The sequence below is a fragment of the Thermobia domestica genome, chromosome 9 (genome assembly GCF_964235325.1).
Source record: "Thermobia domestica chromosome 9, izTheDome1.hap1.1, whole genome shotgun sequence".
NCBI classification, from domain to species: Eukaryota; Metazoa; Arthropoda; class Insecta; order Zygentoma; family Lepismatidae; genus Thermobia; species Thermobia domestica.
The window spans coordinates 20175342-20197936 of NC_137462.1; the positions used below are offsets into that span (position 1 = coordinate 20175342).

At 35.9% G+C, this 22595-nt stretch overlaps 2 protein-coding genes across 3 annotated transcripts in view; one reads left to right on the top strand and one right to left on the bottom strand.

Moving 5' to 3' along the window:
- Positions 1-22595, bottom strand: part of LOC145694448 (DNA oxidative demethylase ALKBH2-like) — an 859325-nt gene that overhangs the window by 480167 nt on the left and 356563 nt on the right. The gene's annotated exons all lie outside the window — the stretch shown is intronic.
- Positions 2517-22191, top strand: LOC145694445 (uncharacterized). Its single transcript, XM_081770686.1, has 2 exons — positions 2517-2660; positions 18417-22191. The coding sequence occupies exon 2, from the start codon at positions 18418-18420 to the stop codon at positions 18703-18705; it is 288 nt and encodes a 95-aa protein (XP_081626812.1). The 5' UTR covers positions 2517-2660; position 18417; the 3' UTR covers positions 18706-22191.

Consider the following 22595-nt stretch of genomic DNA (forward strand, 5'->3'; position numbering starts at 1 on the left):
TCGTTATGAAGTTCCTGTCATTCACTATATCCGTTCCTCTTGGGTCCGAATATTCGTCACAGGGTCTTGTTCTCAAATACTTTCAGTCAGTCTTATATTTTAGTAGCATAAGCATTTCAAAGTTTGAAAACACAGAGTTTATTTAAAGTTTGAAAGTTAAATTAGGTAGCGCATCTCTTTTGTTTTTAAGTTTAACGTTCCACGGGTATGTACCAAGATTAAAGAGGACGACGATGATAAGATGGATTATGCTGGTGGAATAAAGAGAAACGAAACGGGCCAACCTCGAGAAAACCTTCACACATGGTGTACCTCCACCATAAGCTCACTTGGCAAGAACTGGAATTGAATCAGGGTCCCCACATACCAGATGTGAGCGCTCTACCACTCAGCCACGATGGTTCCAGATAGTTCTTTATTACCAAATTTAGTCAATGTTTGTACTTAGGTATATCTGTAAGCAGGACCGGATCCAGGATTTTCTGAGGGGGGTGCACCATTAACTATCAGTGCATCTGAATCAAATTTATTTTTTTGAAATGCTTTTAGGCATCTGTGATGTGTATGAGGAACTAACTTAAACTATTGTGTTTAGCAAAACCGCTTTCTTTTAAGCCCGAAACGGAAACATGACATGAAATTTTAGGAAAGTATTGCTATTTCCACTGCCAGTTTCTCACTTTAGATAGTGTATAATCCGAACGGAAGGGGGTGCACGTGCTCCGGTACAGTCTCCCTAAATCCGGCCCTGTCTGTAAGGTTTTGTAATTATATATTCTGGATAATTCGTATACTAAAATAATTATATTCCACACCGGGTTCAATTTCTCGTCAGGGAAAGAATTTTGCTATTGATCTATTATTATGAAGTAGTTGAAAGTGTTTTAAACGCGGTGAACTATGGTGAGACTGTATGAATAGGCCACGCATTTTTTAAGTTGAATATGTGTTTTATATGAATGATTGTAATCAGGATCGGATCCAGAATTTTCTGAAGGGGGTGCACCAATAACTACAAGTATATCAGAATTAAATTTGAATTCTTTGTGGTGGGCAAACACCGTGTGCGTGGGTTTTCTCGGGGTTCTCCCGTTTCTCCCACTTTCTTCATTCCACCATTTCCTTCATTACTCATCATCACCGTCTCCTTTAACCTAGTCGACATAAGCATTTTTAAATGTCTTTAGGCATCTGTGCTGTGAATGAGGAATTACCCTGGAAATGCTCTCTGGTCTCAGTGAATTCTCTCCCTTCAACCTTCATAAAATTGACTTAAACTATTGCTTTTGCACTCCCCGTAAATCCGGCTCTGGTTGCAATCCCTTATGCGTAGTGATATTTAATATTTTTTTATAAATGAAGATAAAAACAGTTTCAGAGAATTGAGTATCCTTAAATGTCAAGCAACCCACTTAACACTGTTGGTTTTTAAGTTGCCATACACTAAAGAATAAAATAAGCTCTACAGTAAAGTATGAAGTGAGATCAAATCTTTAGGATTTAGGATTTAGATTTCTGGGCTTTCGTCATCTAAGGCTATTTAACCCGTCACGTTTGAGGAATGACGTCCCTCAGTGAGCACACCATGCGGGGAAAGGGAAGGAAGAAAGGATTGGGGAAGGAAGGAAGCGGCCTGGGACTTATATGTTAGGTACCACTCCGGCATTTGCCTCGTGTGAATAAGGAAAACCCAGGAAAACTTCATTCAGGATTGCTGGCCTGAAAAAACTTTTACACTATTTCGACCGAGTGCCCCCACCGGGAATAGAATCCGAGACCGCTCGCACCGAAGGGATGATATCTTGAGCGTTCCGTGATTATACAATGCACAATGTAGGAGAAGGTTGTAAGCAAATGTTGATGGAAGAACTAATGAATGAAAAGAGTCTTCATCCCGAAAAAAACGAGACAAGAAGTACATTCTCAAAACCAAAACGAGACGAGAAACATGACCATTCCCGTGTAGTTTTCGAGTCGAGAATCGAGACGAGACGAGACGAGACGAGAAATTTTTCTAGTCTCGCGGGCAACACTAGTTCCCACTAGTCTTAGATCTCGAACACTGCTTTAGTGTTACATAGTTTATAGTATAAAAAGTACAAAATGATAGAACGATTCTACGAACACAATGGAGAGCATTTATCAACATTTAAATATACGCAAGTCATTATCAGAACTGAAGGAACGGAAAATACTACCCGCAGAACACGTCGGAGGATTTGCAACTTGTAACGTTGGATATGGTCACATATTTGCATACAAACTTATGTGTTGAAAAGAACAAACTTAAATCAAGAAAAAAGTCGATTAAGAAAAAAAAACATTATTTTCATATTATTTATTTCACAAGTGTATTTGTAGTTGAGAGTTTGAAACACTGCTAAACACTTTTTCTTCTAGCATCTTGTTGGGATTCGTGTGGATTGAGGTCGGAGTGAGGTTGAGGGGTGGTAGACAGCTAGTGGAAAAGATGAGAAGAAACAGTTTGGGAAGAGAAGATACTTTTTCTTCCGCCCCTCGTTTCCTCCGCCTCCTTAGAAAGGTAAAGAATACTCAAGCCACAACATATAAGCAGAGAAAGTAACGACAACCGCTTTAATATACTGTAGCTGAGTGCAAGTGAGTGTGCTCATTTCAGGAACGGAATTCAAAGTCTAAAAGTAAGTACAATAACCAGTGTTACACCTATACATCAGCTGTCACGAAATTGTTTAGTAAAATAATCGAAATTAAGGACTGTGAGTTAAAGATATAGATGTTTGATTTTCTCGAAAGTTCATCAACAGCTCATTTACATATTATAATATTTTATGACGAATCTGACTGAAAATTAACTTGCAGTGAACATTCAATTTCCTTGTTAGATCGGCCAAATATAGCCAAGGCCACATAAATTATGGTCCGAGTTTACCGTCCCTTTCAGCAGCAAGGCTATATGAGAAGGGACTTATTGATTAATGTGGAATCAGAGCCACATCAGCTCCCGCTGGGAATCGAACCTGGGTCTCCCATGCCAAAGGCGCGTACGCTAACCGCTTAGCCACGAAGGAGCTCAAATTATGGTCGAAATTGACACACAAAGAAAATACAGGGTGTTCAAAAATATGTCACAATAATTTTGGAAACAGGTTCCCCACATCAAAATAATAATAATAAAAAAAAAGTTCATATAGACCTGTGCTCAAAAGTGGATAGTTTTGGAGTTATAGGGTGCCGAAAACGTGAAACAACTGAACTTTAAGAGTTAATAGCTCCAATACTATGGAACCTATCGTAGTCAGGTCAAGACATCACTGAGGAACTGGTACGTCAAGCATCCAAATATCCACCTTTCAGAATGCTCCATTACTTGTACACCAAGTTTCAGAGAAGTAGGTGGAGAGTGATCAAGTACTCCTAAACAGCTTCTCTAAAAGTGCTGGTGCAAGTACCGGCGGTTCTGAAATGAATATTTGGATAGTTCATTTACTAGTTCCTCAGTGATGTCTTGACCCGACTACAATCGGTCCTATGGTAGCGAAATCCGACCACAGGTCCATATGAACTTTTTTTTATTTTTTATTTTGACGTAAAAGTATCTATTCCCAAAATAACTGACATATTTTTGTAACACTTGTATAGGTTTTATTGTAAATCTATAAGCACGAAAATGCAATGCAATAATAGTATTTACTATTAATTGCTACAATTAATATATATATATATATATTATATATATATATATATATATATATATACACAAATTGCGTAAGTGCGCAGTAATTCGTCGCCGGCTTGTATGGTCAAGAGGTTAAATGCCTTAGGATGACAATCACAAGACTTGTCTTAGCCCACTCACAGCTCTATGGTTAGCGTGCATGACTTTTTGGCACGGGAGAATCGGATTCGATTCTCAGTAGGAGCTCTTATTGATCTAATCCCACAACATGTTCGACCTACGTATCATACAAGCACTAACTGTTGATCTAGTAGGTAGTGCGCACACCTCTGGTGTACATCGTCCGGCTTTAATTCCTGGTGTGAGACTATATCCGCCTTAAATATAGATACACTTGTCATATGCTAAAAAGAGATGTTACACTTCAACAAATGTGTCATATAACAACGGTGTTGATACAGACATTATGCTTCAAACCAACGAACCAAACAAGACTTCATATGTCATGGGTTAGCTGATAGAACCATACATCGACGTTTTGTACTTCCACCATACACTTTCCTTTCATAATTTAATTTTCATAGTATCCTTTAGCGTAAAGGAGAATTCTGGGACGTTTAGATCGAGAATAAATTAGTAAATATAATTTTCATTAATTCAGAGATCTGAAGTCACGAAAACCAAAGTATCAAAATTTGGCTCAATCGACAATTCTACTATAATAAAGTCATGATAAATTATGTAATCGAGATTATCGTGTATGCCAAGTTTCTGTACCCCCCTAGCAAGGACGCCCATGTTGTGGTTTCAAAGGGGGGCAAGTATAAGCAACGTTTCAGAAATAGTTTCATATTTTGCTGTAACTAATGTAAAAATTCTATTGGATTTTCGATATTCTGAAGTACAATTTCCTCTAGGGGGGGGGGGGGGGCAAGTGCCCCACCTTGCCCCTCTGATGGGCGCCCTTGCCCCCTAGCTCGTAGAGAAGAGGTGTACATTTGCTCGACTAGATATTCAGATAGACTCAAGTCTAATTGTCCGTCAGTTTCAATGGGAACTCACTTCCATCTATAGATCTGGAATCTGTTTACGTGTTCATTTCGTCACTGTACATATTTGAAAACCATTAAACATGTGAATGTGCTACAAAATTAAATTATGTACGTGGTTCGATTTATGTTACAAGTCAAGATAAGTTCTCTGTCGGAATCTTCGCAGACACTACCTTCATTATAATGATCAGGAATACAATATTGATCATTAACTTGTGCAGTTTAAGTAAATAATAGTTTTCCTTTTATGAACAGAGAACAAACCTGAAAGTATTCCATAAAAGAGACGAGAGCCTCAAGATTTTATTTTTAATCATATAGTATGTATATATTAGAGAACATTAAAAATATCTATTTTATTTTAATAAAACCAGATCACTTTTAAAAAATCTTCTATCTATATAAAAGAGAACGTACAAAATCCTTTGTCCGCTCATCACGCTAATACGGCTGAACCAATTTCTTTCATTTTTGGGGGGTTATTAGGATTTGGACCCTAGATGGTTTTTATCATATCACTTTAATTTTTAATTACCAGTGTCTTGAGATAATTGACCATTCAAGTGTCCATAACGTACAAATCCTTTGTTATTAGTTCATCATAGGTAAAAATAAACGTATTTATATGCAACCCGCATGACCGTGTCACTCGGCGGGTTAACATAAATGACAGGCGATATACAGCGGAAAATAGCTTGAATCTTCTGTTTAAAATTTTTTAATTGATTTGCTTATTTTTACAGACACTTTTACAATATGCCAGCACCGGGATGACCGCAGCGAAGCGGGGCGGGTTAACATAAATGACAGGCGATATAATGTTAAGATTTACTGCAATCTTCTATGGTTTTTATCATATCACTTGAAAGCGAAAAAGTAAAAATTATCTAAGTAACAAAGTTTATTGCGTTCCGGGGTGACCGCAGCGAAGCGGGGTGAACGCTGCTAGTTCTAAATATAATTTAATATTACTATATAATAATAATAATAATAATAATAATAATAATAATAATAATAATAATAATAATAATAATAATAATAATAATGACCACAGTGGCTCTGTGGTAGGGCGCTCACTTTCATGGATGGGATCTATGTGTCTATTCCAGAGTCCGCGCCAAAAGGGCCTTGTGGTGGGCAAACACCATGTGTGAAAGTTTTCTCGGAGTTCTTCCTTTTCCTCCCATTTTCTTCATCCCACCATTATCATCTATCTCATCTTAGCCTGGTTCATGATCGCGGGATGTTAAAGTAATATGCTGTTAGGATTCGGATTAGGAGTTAGATTTCAGGTATTCGGGCATCTATGGCATGTTAGCCCGTCTTATATGAGGAGTGACGTCACTCGGCAATCACACTGTCCGAGGGATTGAAGAGAAAGAAAGAAATGAGGAACAAAATAAGCTGGCTGGAACTATTGTGTTACTTACCATCTCGGCATTTGCCTGGTAGAAATCTCAGGAAAATTTCACTCAGGATGGCAAGCTTGAAAAAACATTTTACATTTTTTCGATCGAGTATCTCCACTGAGAATGGAACTCGGGACCATTCGTGCCAAAGGCGAGAGTGTCAACGACTACGTTATGCAGGGCTAAAGGTGACAAGTTGTGCTGGAGATAACTATTCGCGTAACCATTATTAAATATAAGTTTCGTGTAATTAGCTGTGTTAATTGATGGATTAACGTATTCATTAATTTGTATTTCCGTCCTTTGTCAACATGTTACTATAAACACTCCTTCTTCCACGTTCTATCATGACTGTATTCGTAAGTAATGAGAAATTTATTATAATTTACGTAAGCATTGATGTAAAGCAGTAATTTTTCTAATACAAAATTTTTCTTATGAATTTCATTGCATCAGCACAGCATTAACAAAAACAATGCAAAGATTTTTTTTTAAATTTGTCTCAATAATCATTGCATACTCAAGAAACTTAAATAGGATTCTAGTGTCTTCTTACTGTATTCGATAGTTTAATGGAAAAGTATTTATTTATGGCGTGAAAGATTTTATCCCAAACCATGTGAAGTTCTGGTGGACAACATCATGGCTGTGGGTTTTCTCGGTTTTCTTTCGTTTCCTTCCATCATCATAATTATACAAAGTCTGTCATCATCATTTCAATTGCATTTCTGTCTACTTCCTTGCTGGAAATTGATTTTTCGTTTCTATAATCTTTTCCATTTTGTGTATATTTCTCTGGAATATAGATTGAGTTAAGTTGATTTTGCGTTTAACGTCCCTTGTAGCAGCGAGGCTATATCAAACGGGACCTACTTATTAATGTGTTAATGTGAGGTTATCTTAATACTTTAAACCATATCTTTCTTGATATATTCCTTTTCCATTGCTTTCTGGTTGTCTTCTTCTTTAGTCTGGAATATAGGAGAACACAGACTGCAATATGGATCAATGTTCGTTGTCCCTGAGTTGTTTTCCTCATTTAAACAATGGAAGACGTGCGGGGAAGAATAATGTTTATGCAAAACGTTTGAAAATAAAGATACGTAACAATGTAACGGCTTCTCATTGCCAATATCGATTCTCGGTCCAACTAATATACCCGTTACTTCACTTATCTCAGACTCACTATCCTCAATTATGGTCACGTTATCTCAGACTCACTAATTTCAATGGCGCTCACGCTCAATTACGCTCACTAATTTCAATAACGGTATCTTCATTTACGCTCACTAATTTCAATGACGCTCACGCTATCTCAGATTCACTAATTTCAATGGCGCTCACGCTCAATTATGCTCACTAATTTCAACTACGGTATCCTCATTTATGCTCACTAATTTCAATTACGGTATCCTCATTTACGCTCACTAATTTCAATGACGCTCACTCTAACTCAGACTCGCTATCTTCAATTATGTTCACGCTCATTAATCTCAATGTGTCTTATGCTATCTCAAACTCACTAACCTGAATTATGCTCACGCTATCTCAGACTCGGTATCCTCAATTACGCTCAGGCTTACTAATCCCAATGAGGCTCACGCTATCTCAGAATCATTATTCTCAATAATCTCACTGGTCTCGCACTCAGTAACGGATCGGTCTTACTACCCTTGATAAAAGTATAATTCACTATTCACTTACAGAACTTACACTCATTTATTGGATTTGAGCCTGATTGAACCCAAATTTCCGAATCTCTGGAGCAGAAATGGAAACGGTGAGTGTTCATCCAGGGGTGGATCGTGAGGGAAGTCACACGGGTAACAACGCTTTTTTCCCTTTTGAAACTAAAATAACAATTAATACATTAGATGACCTTTGTTGCCTTAGTTTTAAGAGGTAAAACTTTAAGCTTTAAAAGTATGACTTTTCTCACGAGCCGCTCGTGACTGTAAAATCTACCCATTGTGTTTCGGAAGTTAAGGAACACAGGTTGCTATGAATATGAGGGACGACAGTGATGTACAGCTGACAGATGACAAGAAGAACCCTAAAACAGGGGAAGCGGGGAAAAGTCAACGACACGGTCAAATCCATTTTCGGTCTTTGAGGTGTGGTCTATACTTAGATGTCGTCTGCTACTCCGGGTAGTTATCCGTGTGCTATTCCGTGGTGTCATTTGAAACCCCCGTGCGAAAAGTGGGCGAGCCCATACCTACGTCACACTACTTCTGCTAGGGTTCTTCTCGTCATCTGTGAGCTGTACTTAGGCTTCTCCGATAAAAATTAAACCTATTACACTATATGTCACTTTAGCATGCGCTGAAAAAGTTAATTTCCAATTTCGTCAACCACATAAACGTCAAAACACAATATGTGTGATCTCATGATTTATTTCTTATTTTCATTTGAGGTGGCCTTAATTCCTTGTACCTTCCTATGGATATACCTCAGCCTCAAAATATTAGTTTCGTTGTCTATAGCTATAGTCTTGTGAGACTTTGACACAGGTTAAGTTCACGTACTTTACAAGACGACGCGGATACACGTACGAATATATAGCGGCTAAGCTGTATATTTCCGGATACAGGTCCACTTTACAATAAAAAAAAAATCCTATTATCTCCAAAAGTTCGCAACATAATCTCGAAAATACTCTTTACACAATCTGACTGTGTCTGATCAAACGAAGTGGGCTGTCGATATAGTGATCCTGACTTTGATTTCCCAAACAATCTCATTTTTTTCTTCTGTAAATTAAAGTTTGTCTCGTTTCAGGCTACATACACAAGAACAGAAAAGAATGAGCATTGCACTATTTTCAGACACTATACTAGTTATATATTTCTTTCTAAACCATACTTTGCACCGCTTTATCATAGATAAATGGTTACTTCGTCTAAAGTACATTAAATCCAAAAGTTTTGGCTGATAGATGTGTGTTCATAATCATATCTATATTCTACGCTGAATTAGGATCAGGATCAGGAATTAAAGTTTTGGGCTTCCGGCATCTATGGCCGTCACATATGACGGATGACATCCCTCGGTGATCACACTGTTCGAGAAAAGAGAAGGAAGGAAGGATGAGGGAGGAAGGAAGCAGCCTGGGGCCTATTTGTTAGGTACCATCTCCGCATTTGCCTCGTGTGAATAAGCAAAAACTCAGGAAAACCTCATTCAGAATGATTGGACTGAAAAAGCTTTTATACTTTTTTTGACGGTGTCTCCACCGGAAATCGAACCCGAGTACCCTATACTTGAACTTTCTAATTTTGGACGAAACTAATTTTGTGTTTTCCATCTTATTAAACAGCAAGGACGGACTCTACCATTAAAGTTGTCTCACAAGCATGACTGTGGCTTGAATCTGGAACAGTTGGCGGGTGCACAAATAATAATCATGCAAGATTATTAATCTTTACAGTGCATGCCGGTCCCCACCACACAATCTTGTATTCAAGAGAACTGGATTACATGACGTCATTATTGGGCCCGGCACACCATTTCACAAGATACTGTATTCTGAAAGATATGATAAAAGTATTGTGGAAGGAAAAGAAGGGAGAGGAATAAGAAACTGTAAATGATGAGCGGCATTGAGCTGTTTCCTATACTCTCGTGCCAAAATGAAATAAACCTTTCAATTTAACGTATCACGTTTATATACCTTAGACCAAGGGAGACGGATGATTAAGGCAGAAACCAAAGACGGAAGAGCTGGTGGAATCAGCATGTGGGAGGAAACGGGAGTACCTCGAGAAAACCCCTGAACACGATGTTGTCCACCACAAGCTTACTTGTCCGGGAATCGAACCAGGGACTCAACGTACCAGAGGTAAGCCCTGTACAATTGAGCCACCGTGACCCGCTCATGCCAAAATGACGAGACTAGGGTAATATTGTAAACATGGATTTTTCTCATTTTGCAGCAAGATACTTGCTATTATACTACGGAAGGTATAACATCGTTGTCTTACCGCGAAAAGTTCTAGTGACGTTTATGGGGAGTGACCAGCTTTGTTACTCGTGGCTCGCTGAGCGCAGTAGACGGTTGGTAGTGATTGGTTACCCTCTTGCCACACCCTCAGTGATGAGCAAGTCCAAGCGCGGGAAATCAACAAAGTTATACCTTCTGAACTTTAATGAAATAATAATAATAATAATAATTACATAAACGTTACTGAATATTACGATACAAAATTGGATATGTATTTCGAAGATATGTGATAAAAGCAAATAAAATCTATCTAGACTTACACAACAACGTTTGTGTTCTGTAAGATCATAAGTTATTAGGCCCTTCCTGTTAGCCTCCTAAAATATCACTGATTTGCTCATTTTTGTATATAGGGCATCGACATTGTGCATAAACTGATTACACATGGCAACATGAAGCATACAGCTGAAGACCGCTGTGCAGAAAATTTGTTATAGACAAAGAAAGCTGGATATACAAAAGGGCTCCCATTACCTTCAATAGCTTAGGGCCTCATGAAACCTAAATCCGCCTCTGACATGTGAGTAGAGTGCTGATAGTTCACTGCAGTTAATGTATACACTTTCGCCTTCAGGAAGTCACAGAGACAAGCGTTTATGAAATAAATGATGAGAAACACGTAGCAAAACGAAGAGAGAAAGTCAAACCATGTGATCATTACGAAAGACGAAAATCATCATTTGTCAACTCTCTCCTCCCAGAGGAAACGATCTCTAATAATATTGTAAAAGTAAAAAAATAAATAAAAAAATAAAAAAAAAACCTTCATTAAGGTCAATGCATTTGAATTTACGGTTTTCTCTGCAACAACTAACAAATCATATATATACAGTAAAACAGGTAGTTTCTTCTGCACATTTGAAGAATCTCCTCCCACTATTACGTAGAATCTCCTTCCACAATTTCTTTTATTTTAATGTTGGACTACTATGTCTGGTTCTCTGCATGTTAACTGCATGAAAAGAATTGCGTCTCTTTCTAATAGTATAGGCAAGATTTCCACTTTTACTTTCAGAAAAGATTCAGACAAAAAAAAATCTTTGCGTACTTTCTTTTCAAGAAAGTAAATTAAAAGGGAAAGATATTATAATGAGGTTCATTTTTATAGTTTATTTATTTTTTTCACCATTTTGGCATATCCAGAGGTCGGCAACCTTAACTGACGCTTTTTGACTTCAAGAGTTCTGAATATTAGGATCATTCCTCTCATTATGTATTGGCGTAGACATATTTACAGTGGTTACTCTCTTTCTGGAATATTTGTCTTAAGAGGCCTAATCACTGCGAAATTAAAAGAACCGCTAAATTTTACAGTAATTATGTGATATATACAAATAGATGAAAGATAATCAAAAAGTGGAACAAGAGCTCGCTAGACGATATTATTTTACTACCGTTATCACGACTCACTTATCTACTTTCGATTTCCAGCCATTTTTGAAAATCGGTGTTGATTTTCGCGTTTTTAAATGACTGGAAACGGAAAGCTACTAGGTGACGCGTGATAATGGTATTTCATTCAAGATAATATTGTCTAGCGCACTCTTGTTCCACTTTTCGATTATCTTGTATCTATTTGAAGATATCACATAATTACTGTAAAATTAGCAGTAGTTTAATTTCGCCGTGATGGGGTCTCTTAAGACTATATAACGGTGATGAGACACCTCTTTGCTTTAGAGGCTCTTATTCGTACCTTACTGCTGGTTTCATTTAAAAAGAAGTCAAAATAAAGATCTTGGTAATTTCTAATTCTAGCAACATTATATATAAAACTATTATCTTCTAACCTTTATCTTGAGCTCCTTCGTGGCTAAGCAGTTAGTGTACGCGCCTTTTGATGTGGGAGACACGGGTTTGATTACGGGGGAGCTAATATGGTTCGGATCCCACATTCAGCACTAGGTTCACGTCTCATATGCTACAGAAAAGGACACTAAACTCAAAATCAAATCTTTCTCTTTAACGCGTATACACTATTTCTGATACATGGGGAAAGTTTTCATAATCATTTCAAATAAATTATTAACATCTATGTAAATTTTAAAGCTATAATTGACACCTATTTAAACCTTAAATCTATGATTCGTGTTCATGTAACTCTTAAATCTACAATTAATATCTATTAAGCCTTAAATTTATATAGATAAATATTACTATTATTATTAAGTAATCTGCCTTTTGGGAAATCCTACAACTGTATTATTATTTTTTTAATTATTAATATTATTTTAGGTTTAGGTCTGGAAATGTTTCTCCCATGTTTCTCGATCTTCAACTTCCTCTTTTAACTCCCAATATTTTCTTCTATTTTTCAAATCATCGATCAGTTGTGTCTCCTTCCTACTCCTCGCTTTTCTTCTATTACGGTATGAAGAAGATAATTTCATCGGAAGATATATCCAATTGACTTGTCTTTCCTACAAAGGATGCTGGCTAGAAGCATCCTCTTCTCTCCTATCCGTTTTAAAACATAATTTTATTACTCTCTCTGTTCATTTTATCTTCTGCATCTTCCTCCAAACCACAATTCGAAGCTCTCTAAATACTTTCTCTAATTTCCGTAATGTCCAAGTCTCTGAACTATACAGTCCAATACTCCATACATACTACTTGACCAACTTTTTCCTTAGTCCAATATTAAACCTGCTAGTTAAGAGTGATCTTTTCTTCTTGAATGCTCGTTCGGCTATGGAAATTCTTGATGTGAGCTCTGTGGTGCTGTAAGCGTCTTTCGTCAAAATACTTCACAGGTACTGATAAATATATAAGCCTTAAACATACGATGACATCTACGTAAGCCTTACATATATAATACCTGTCTAAATCTTAAATCTATGATTGATATCTATGTAAACCTTAAACCTTCGATTGACATCTTATGTCTCGTATATAGAATAGAGTGGAAAATCGTTTATGAGGACTTAATTTCTCTGCATAATTATTTTGATGCTTCATTTACCATTTGAGGGCATTGATTTTCAGTGTAGGTAAGTGTATTTCCTATCTATTGATCTCAAATTGTTTTAACACGTTCGCTACCGACACAAAAAATATATTTGGGACGCATTGGTTTTCACCAAGGACCAGCGTCCCATATGTGAGACGCTCGGCTCGTTCTAGCAGATGGTCTGTGCATAAGGTAATTTTCTTATGACCGGTCTATAGTGGCGGTTTATGTCTATGAATCGGTCCCTCGTAAAATCCGCTGTGTTTCATATATGGGACGTTGGTAGCCAACGTATTTTAATGATTTTGTAACTAACGTTCCGCACTTTTTACTTTCAAGCAATAAGATTGAAGTGAGTTTTATAGTGTCAGAAAAAAAATTAGTGTTACGCTTTTAATCAAACATTTTGCACAAAATGCGTTGTTTTAATATCAGCTTGTTTGTTTGTCAGTCCGTATGCGTCACATCCGGACCCACCAAACCAGAAGTGGATTGGTTCCGTGAAGAGCATGGTGGTGTATTGGATAGATGTCATACCAATTGGTCAGAGACTGGGGTATTAAATACATTTATGGACGAATATTATTTGAGACACTTTACATTCTGTCTATAACTATGTATGATTTCAACTACAGCGGACTCTCGTTCATTGGAAATCGGATAATTCGAATACAAGTATATTTTGCTTGAAAACTGTATTGAAAACAAAGATAGAAATCGTGGATGAATCGAACTTTCGAATCTTCTCTTTTGGATAATTCGAAGTAATGCAGTACGAGAGCTTTCAGTGTTGGACAGATTGTAAATATAAGAATGAAGTTTCGACTTGTTTCCAGTTATCCAGAGACAACCCTAGAGAAAAGTGACGTAAAAACACAATCTATCTGATGATGATAAAGAAGATAAAGATAAGATAAGCGATGAAGCAAAGAAACAGTGTCAGATGCTTTCGAAATAGTTGAATATTTAAAATCTATTGTATGTTAATCAAGTGTTACAAATAATGTATTTCACCCAACAGAAAAAATTGAAAATGCTGACTGTGTACAAACTATAAACTCTAACCAAATGAAGATTACGAATTTCTTTAAGTGGGAACAATAATTAAGGTTGTTACTCATATATGTAATTTTCTGTGTTAATTCAGTGTATCTGGTACTGTTCGTAAGTATGGTTAAATTTATGTGCGAGTAAATATAGTTTATTTATTTACAATATTGCATCCCGCAAGTAATATAATCCCATAAAGGTAAACTCTACTGCACATATACTCTATTCAATATATGTACAGTTGAAGAGGTCAATAATTTCAAGTATTAGGGAAGTATTTTGACGAAAGACGCTTAGTGCACCGAAGAGATCAGATCACGAATTACCATAGCTAAAGAAGCATTCAACAAGAAACGATCACTCTTAACTAGCAGCCTCAATATTGCACTTAAGAAGTTGGTCAAGTGCTATATATGGAGCATTGGACTGTATGGTTCAGACTTGGACATTACGGAAGTTAGAGAAGAAATATTTAGAGAGCTTCGAAATGTGGCGTTGGAGGAAGATGGAGAAGATAAAATGGACAGAGAGAACAACAAACTAAGATGTTTTAGAACGGATAGGAGAGAAGAGGACACTTCTAGCCACCAGTCTTCGTAGAAAGAACAATTGGATTGGACACATCTTGAGAAGAAATTGTACAAAGAGAGTAAACTTGTAGGGATGAGCCTATCTCGTTATAAAAATATGATGAGAAAGTTGTCTCGTCTCGAAAAGTATACCTGTTTATATTAGAAAAGATTGTCTCATCTCGTCTCGGAAACGAGACGACAATTGTTGTTTTCCCTCTCGTGTTGTAGACAATTGTACGTATGTGAGGAAGTTTTGGTTCACTTTAGAAGTGACCTTCTATGAAGTGATGACTTACGACGTAATTGTGTTCTCGCCTTTGGCAAAGAAGATCCAGATTCGATTCCTGGAGCTCAGTGGTAGAGCGTTCACTTCTGGTGCATGGGATCCTTGGTTTGATCACAGCTCGCGCCAAGTGAGTTTTGTGGCGGACAAACACCATGTGCGTGGGTTTTCTCGGAGTTCTCCCGTTTCTCCCACTTTCTTCATTCCACCACTTCATTCATTTCTCATCATCACCGTCTCCTTTACGCTAGCCGGCATAATCATGGGATGTAAAACTTAAAGATTTTATTTTTTTCCATTCCTGGATTCCTCTTCCTCTTGATATAAACAGTTGTCCGTTATTATATCGCTCATCGATTGTGGACTTCTCTTTTTTATCTCCTCTTTACACTCCATCACTTTCCTCCCGATACAACTCCATGTCACATAATATATTTATGAAATATATTAAAACAGTCTATAATCATATTACGTCGTCATGTGCTATGTTCTTCAACTGAAGATAACACCTACAGAGCTCTTATTACTGCAGTGACCCTGCGTAGCGAATAACGCTCTCGTCTTTGGTAGAAGCGGTCTCGAGTTCGATTCCCGGTGGGACACTCGGTCGAAAAAAGTGTGACAGTTTTCTCAGTCCAGCCATCCTGAATGAAGTTTTATTGAGTTTTCCCTTATTCACACGAGGCAAACGCTGGGATGATGTCTCGTATAATGGTGACAGACCGCTTCCTTCCTTTCCCAATTCTCCCTAGCAGTGTAATCGCCGAGCAACACTATCCCTCATACGTGGTGGGCTAACATAACCATAACTGCCAAAAGCCCAGAAATCTAATTTCTAGTCCCAAACATATAAGTGTGCTTCATATTATTTAATATTTCTAGCGTGCTGTTTTAGTCCAGATCTTAATATTACCTTTTGTTCTACACATTTTTCATTACTTCTTCTCTAAAGAAAGTCCTTACAGAAATTGTAGTTCCAGTGACCTAACTACTCATGTTAACATTCTTAATATCTAACTCATCTAAGGAAAAACAACTTTGATACTAATAGTGATCATCAACGCAATTTTGCTTAATGGTATTGCCGTTATAATATTACACACAGTGATTAAAAATATCCTTACGCTTTTACACTACCATACTTCTATAATGAAGTGAAATACAGGAATATTCGACTGTAATTGTATGGAAAAAATGAAGAGTTCAATTTCGTAGTTTTATGCACTAAATGTGGACACCCATTTCCACGCTGCACATACCGATGCGATAATCGAGTTCTCCCCAAACACAGGTGACTTCTGATAGAATTCCTGTCATACACGGATAATCTGTGACTGAGTTCTTGATTACTTGCAATATGTGACTGATATGTAATTGAGTTCCTACTACACACAGCAGATCTTGACCGAGTTTCTGCCATACACGACTGATCTGTGAATGAAATTTCACCATTCATGACAACATCAGCACCAGAGCAATTAGTTATCGCACATACTACACATCTAGTGGCAGCGGTATCACCTACATGATATCCTTACATACCGTGCTTGAAATAAACTATGCAACATAATGAAAGAATTTGTGCTATAGAACTTCGTTAAACAAATTATCATCGTTTCCTCTCTACGGAGACTATGAAGGGGTTTCCAAATATGAACACAAATTGCAATTGCCCTTCCCTTAACAAAGGAAGGACTTAAATAAAATTTGAGATTTTTACATCAGAGTTCGTATTCTTAGAAGTTCTTACGAAAAATCCATTAGATTTTATTGTTGATATGGATATTTGTATGTGTGAGGTGTAAATAAACAATCAACTAACTGCATATTCATCACCCTTCATTTGCAATAAAGTTTTTATTTATCTTAGATATTTTCTGGTTTATTTATATTTTATTGTTTTTGTCTATTTCTAACATGTTATATATATATTTTGTTGTATTTGTCTTTGAACATGGGATCACCCATAAAGATTTTGCCTCAGTGGAGTTGGTCCATTCCGATATTGTCCCCGAAAGTCTCATCTGCAGAGTTTTTGGGTGGGAGATCGAGATTAGATTTTTAAAAAAATATAATTGTCCCGATTTCTCCTCTATGATCTAGCAGATAGGGACGGTTACTAAACAGTGCGAACTATGTTGAAATTCATTACAAACACAACGTATTCTGAAATTCTAAATATCTTCTTGTCACTCTACATACTGAAGTATATTTAAACTTTACGACGTTGACATATAGTGCGTAATGATTCATCATGCCACAAATACTGCATCAGATTCATTAGGTGACTCAAGCAATAACGCGTTAGAGAAGAACGTGATGTCTGGAAGACAATTAATTGTGAATACATTACCGGAGCCGCGGTGGCTCAGTAGTAGAGCGTTCACCTCTGGTGCATGGAGTCACGGGTTCAAACCCCAATGAACTTTGTGGTGAGCAAACACCGTGTGCGTGGGTTTCCTCGGGGTTCTCCCGTTTCCTCCCACTTTCTTCATTCCATCATTTCATTCATATCTCATCATCACCGTCTCCTTTAGCCTAGACGGCATAATCGTGGGACGTAAAACTCAAAAATTTCATTTCATTTTTGAATACATTACAAAGTATCTTTATTAATTCCACAAGCTTTTTTTGATCATCCTATCCTTGTTGCTTTTCGATGCCCTTTCACTGTCCAGCCATTTTCTAATGTTACTCCAATCAGTTTTGCTATGTCGTACCCATCATTCCTCAACGTATCTTCCATTAGGCTGATTATTAATCACAGCTGACTCTAATAATAACGCGGCAAGGAAGGACGAATGTGTCTCATACCACTGTTCGCTATAAATTGCATTGGTGGGTCAGATAATGCAGCAGAAAAGCACGTACTGTCTGGAATATAATTACTTGAAATACAATGCAGAAAATGTTGTTCTTTCGTTAAGAGGCTTCATCACTGCAAAATTAAAGTACCGCTAATTTTACAGTAATTATACGATATCTTCAAATAGATAAAAGATAATCAAAAAGAGGAACAAGACCTCCCTAGACAATATTATTTTGCGTGAGATACCATTATCACGACTTATTTATCTGCTTTCGATTTCCAGCCATTTAGAAAATCAGCATTTATTTCCGCGTTTCTAAATAAATGCAAACGGAAAGCTACTAGGTGACTCGTGATAACGGTACATCATGCAAAATAATATTGTCTAGGGAGGTCTTGATCCAATTTTTGATTATCTTTTATCTATTTGATGATATCACATAATTACTATAAAATTAGCGGTATTTTAATTTCGCGGTGATAGGGACTCTTAACGTCTATCCTTGTTTACGTGTTATTTAAGCATTTTTTTTTGCTTTGAGTAACAACCCTTAACGTAATTGTTTTTGTAGTGGAATGTATTTCTGTGCTATTCACTGTTTAATTTTACGCCCTTTCTTCTTGTTTCAGGATGTGGACAAAAATAGCTGTCACACTGGCCCTGGTCGGTCTGGTTCTTGCTGGCCACCAAAAAGATGGCCAATTCTTCACTAACGAAGCTATTAGGCAGGCGCAGAACACATACCTCATCCCAAAGGACGCTACAATACAGAAGGTACAAGAAGGAATCGAAGTGGCAGCCTTTGAGTCTATCCCAGCAAACCAAAGGATTAACCTGTTTGAGATCTTGGGTAGTCATGTTCCTCCAGAAGTAGTGAACAACCTCCAGGCCCAAGTGGACCAAGTAGGACAGTATTAAGTGTCCATCTGACAGAGACTTTGAATTGAATCGACTTTCTCCCCCACCAAACAAAAAATGATAGACGAAAAGAGGGTAGAATTATAATGGTGATAGCACCATAGACCAAAAAGAAAACAGGAATATAAAAAAATCCTAGAAATGTTTAATTTATGTGATTTGTTTATTTACAAAATATACAATCTACATCTGTCTTTCAACTTTTAGAATGTAAAACAAGGCTATTCAGCGGTTCAGCTCTATATAAAGAAAAGATGTAGATTTTTATGATTATATTTTTCTTACAAAGACTTCATTCAATATAAAATGATGATTTAAATAGCAACTTTACATGACAAAATGATCATTTCAAAGCAAATTGAAAAATTAGGTAAAACATCTGTTTAACGTGTTAATTGTAAGTTAAGACAATTTTATCTTAATTAAAAAATTTTAACCAATGTTTGACATATTGCGTATGAATTAGAGTTATTTTCGGTAAATTGTGAATTTTAGACCAAGAATGCCAATATTTACAATTATGTACAATATAATTATGTATAATTTCGTACAAGAACATCAAGATTATGTGTAATCCAGTTACAAACATTGATTTATCACTGTCTTTACATAGTTCTCGTGTCAAGAAGGCAAATGAAGAAATAATCGGAGAGAAGAACACCTTACAACAAAGCATATCAGACATATGCTTTTCTAAAGAACTCAAAAGTTACATTCGGGTTAAATCTTATTGGAAAATATGAAGTATGATTTATAACGAAATATTACGAAGCACAAAATTCTATTAATAATTTTATATTTTTCTTCAATGTTATAACGAACACATTTGTTTGTAAATTAAGTAAAACGAAACTACTTCATTTGGATTTCAAATCTAGGTAATGTTTACCCTATTAATTGTAATGTTTACCCTATCATGTACTAACTAACATATACATGGGTACTCACTTCCTAATAAAAAAAAAATAAGATACTAAAAATCGGAAATCAAGACCAAGAACATTATATAACTTACTCTCCTTTATTACTTTCTAAATAACACTCGCTTTAACTCCGAAGCATTAAAAATATCTTATGAGTATGCATATAACGTTATGTTCTATGTTAACAGAGCGCCAGAGTTATAGTCGTTTTCAAAGATTCAAGCTAATCACGGATACAATAACATTTATTATTTTAAAAAAGAAAGAGAAATAGCAATCTAGCACTTAAGCACTGAAAGATTTGTTATGGAAAAACTGTATTTAAAAAAGCCGATGATTTGTATAGAAGACTGTGAATTCAACTATAGGCGTACATAAGGGATCACTGGTACATCGCTTACTTTTAGTGTTCAATTTCGAAGGTTCAATTTCAAGCTGTGTGATTGTGTAATGGATCACATTGTGTCTGAGTTTCCTAGGAGTTCTGCTGTTTCCTCTCGCTTTTTAACACAGTGCTGTTTTATAATAATTCTTCTGCTTTATCCTAATCTACAGCGCATAATACTTGGATACTATACTAAAATCTCCATTTAATCTTTTGTTAATCAGAAAATATATTTTAAAAAATAACAGATGAAATTATGGCAAGAAAACCAGCTTGAAATACAACCTTTTTTAACCTGAGGTAAGGAGCACTTTCAGAGAACATTTTGGGTTGTTTTTTTTTTAGTACCCAAGTTAGTAATATGCTCACAGTGGGAAGTTTTCAAGCACAAAATTAGGAGTCTTTACACTATTTTGTTTACTTTCCTTTTTTTTTTTTTTGAGGGGAGAAAACAAACATTATCATTTTAAAATTAAAACAGCACAAAAATTATCATAAATCTATACATTTATGGAAAGAGGACTTTAACCTTCGCCTTCCTCGTTCTGATAGAAACGGAGGGATTTGGCTAGCTTTGGCTTTCAACTATTTGGATCATTTTAACATAACTGATCACGTGGCATGATAGTAACATATTGATTTATAGCTTTTATCTGTTGTTTTCTATTCTCTTCCGTTATTTTGAAAGTTATAATGAGAACTGTAACCTTTTCTCAACTCATGTAAGATTCAGTTGCGTAGGCTATTTATAATTTAACAAAGACATCAAGTATAATAGAAAAAATGTACATTTAAAAATGCACTAAGTGTAAGTACTTCCAAACTGGATAAAGATACATATTATTTTTTTTTAAAAAAAATATATATTTAATAGTATACTACCGTAAAAAATACAAAGAATGATTAGCAAATTTGATACAACAATAGTCATTGTTAAATTACAACGGAACTTAACACGAAAATACGATAGATATTAAAATACCGGTAAATGGTTATCGATTATAAGAGGCCCCATCACGGCGAAATTAAAATACTGCTAATTTTACAGTAATTATGTGATATCTTCAAATAGATAAAAGACAATCGAAAAATGGAACAGGAGCTCGCTAGACAATATTATTTTATATGGGATACCGTTATCACGACTCACTTATCTACTTTCGATTTCCAGCCACTTAGAAAATTGGTATTTATTTTGACATTTCTAAATGGTTGGAAACGGAAAGCTAGTAGGTGACTCGTGATAACGGTATCTCATGTAAAATAATATTATCTAGCGCGTTCTTGTTCCACACTACGATTATCTTTTATCTATTTGAAGATATCACATAATTACTGTAAAATTATCGGTATTTTAATTTCTCAGTGATTAGCCCTCTTAAGATCAATTATTTCTACATAATACCAATCGGAATTGTCCTTTGTGATTTTTCACTGCAATTTAACAGCATTAACAGTATATGTTGCCAGTGTTTAGTTATAATTTTAGTGACGAATTCTACAAGTCATATTCGTTACGCCTTCTTCTGACATAACGTTAACAAACATTTTAATGAAATTGCAGCTATCAGAATTTTTTTTAAAAGTTTCTTTAATAGATGTTTTGTCAGTTACTCATTGATTTCCAACAATAATTATCATTTAACCCTTTTGATTCAACTAGCCATTTTGTTGACTGACCGATATTTAGTAGTAGTAATAGTGTCATCTACCAGACTGGTTTTCAAATTCTTACCATTACTGTTTGAATGAGCAGATGGAGATCTACTCAGTGCAAAAAAGCAGCCATTGTTTTTAAATAATTGTATTTACTATTCCAATAAACAATTAAGACTTAGTTTATTCAGGAGTCATGGATGGTGGTACTACGATCACTAGATAATATTGTTCGGTCGACGGCACGAAAAGGTTCAAACGTAACAGTCAAGAGAAGCTGTAAACTGTTTATTTTAATAGAAATGAAAAATATCATGACATACTAGCACGAAGAACAAAACATTTAGAGAAGGGTATGATCAAAACTATGTGATTCTCTTCTGTACATTTCACTGAAATCTATTTCTAGTTTTTGTATCAAAAGATGATATTTTTAAATGACCTTTACTTTGTTCAATTGTCAGAAAAAAACTATGTACTCATAAAATATTTAAAAAAAAATATAAAATAAATATTTTTGTAGGAGTTGTTGTTTATTAATCACAATTTACCTACTAAACATCTTCATTCCTTACATATAGTTGTTTTGTCTAAATACAAATTTACTATTTAGATGTTTACATGTATTCTCAGATTGATCCTGGGCCATTTTCTTCGAAACGGTTTGGAGATGGAGATTTCTGTTAACATGTAGCATATGCTCTGGGAGCCCACTGTTTGAAGTGCTCCTTATAAGTGGTGACCCTCAGGGCAGGAGTCAACTAAAAATGTCAAATAGAAAAGTATGTTAAATTATTTAGAAATTTCCTATTTCGAACTGTTTCTGAAAAAATGGCCCGGGGTCAGACTTTATATCATCGTAATGAAATAGATTGAACTTCTAGTAGACCTGTACCATTCGTGACCCTTTTGGTATATTGATATGG

Excerpts from the sequence above, each read along its gene's own strand:
- LOC145694445 (XM_081770686.1), top strand. The coding sequence starts at position 18,418 with ATGTGGACAAAAATAGCTGTCACACTGGCCCTGGTCGGTCTGGTTCTT.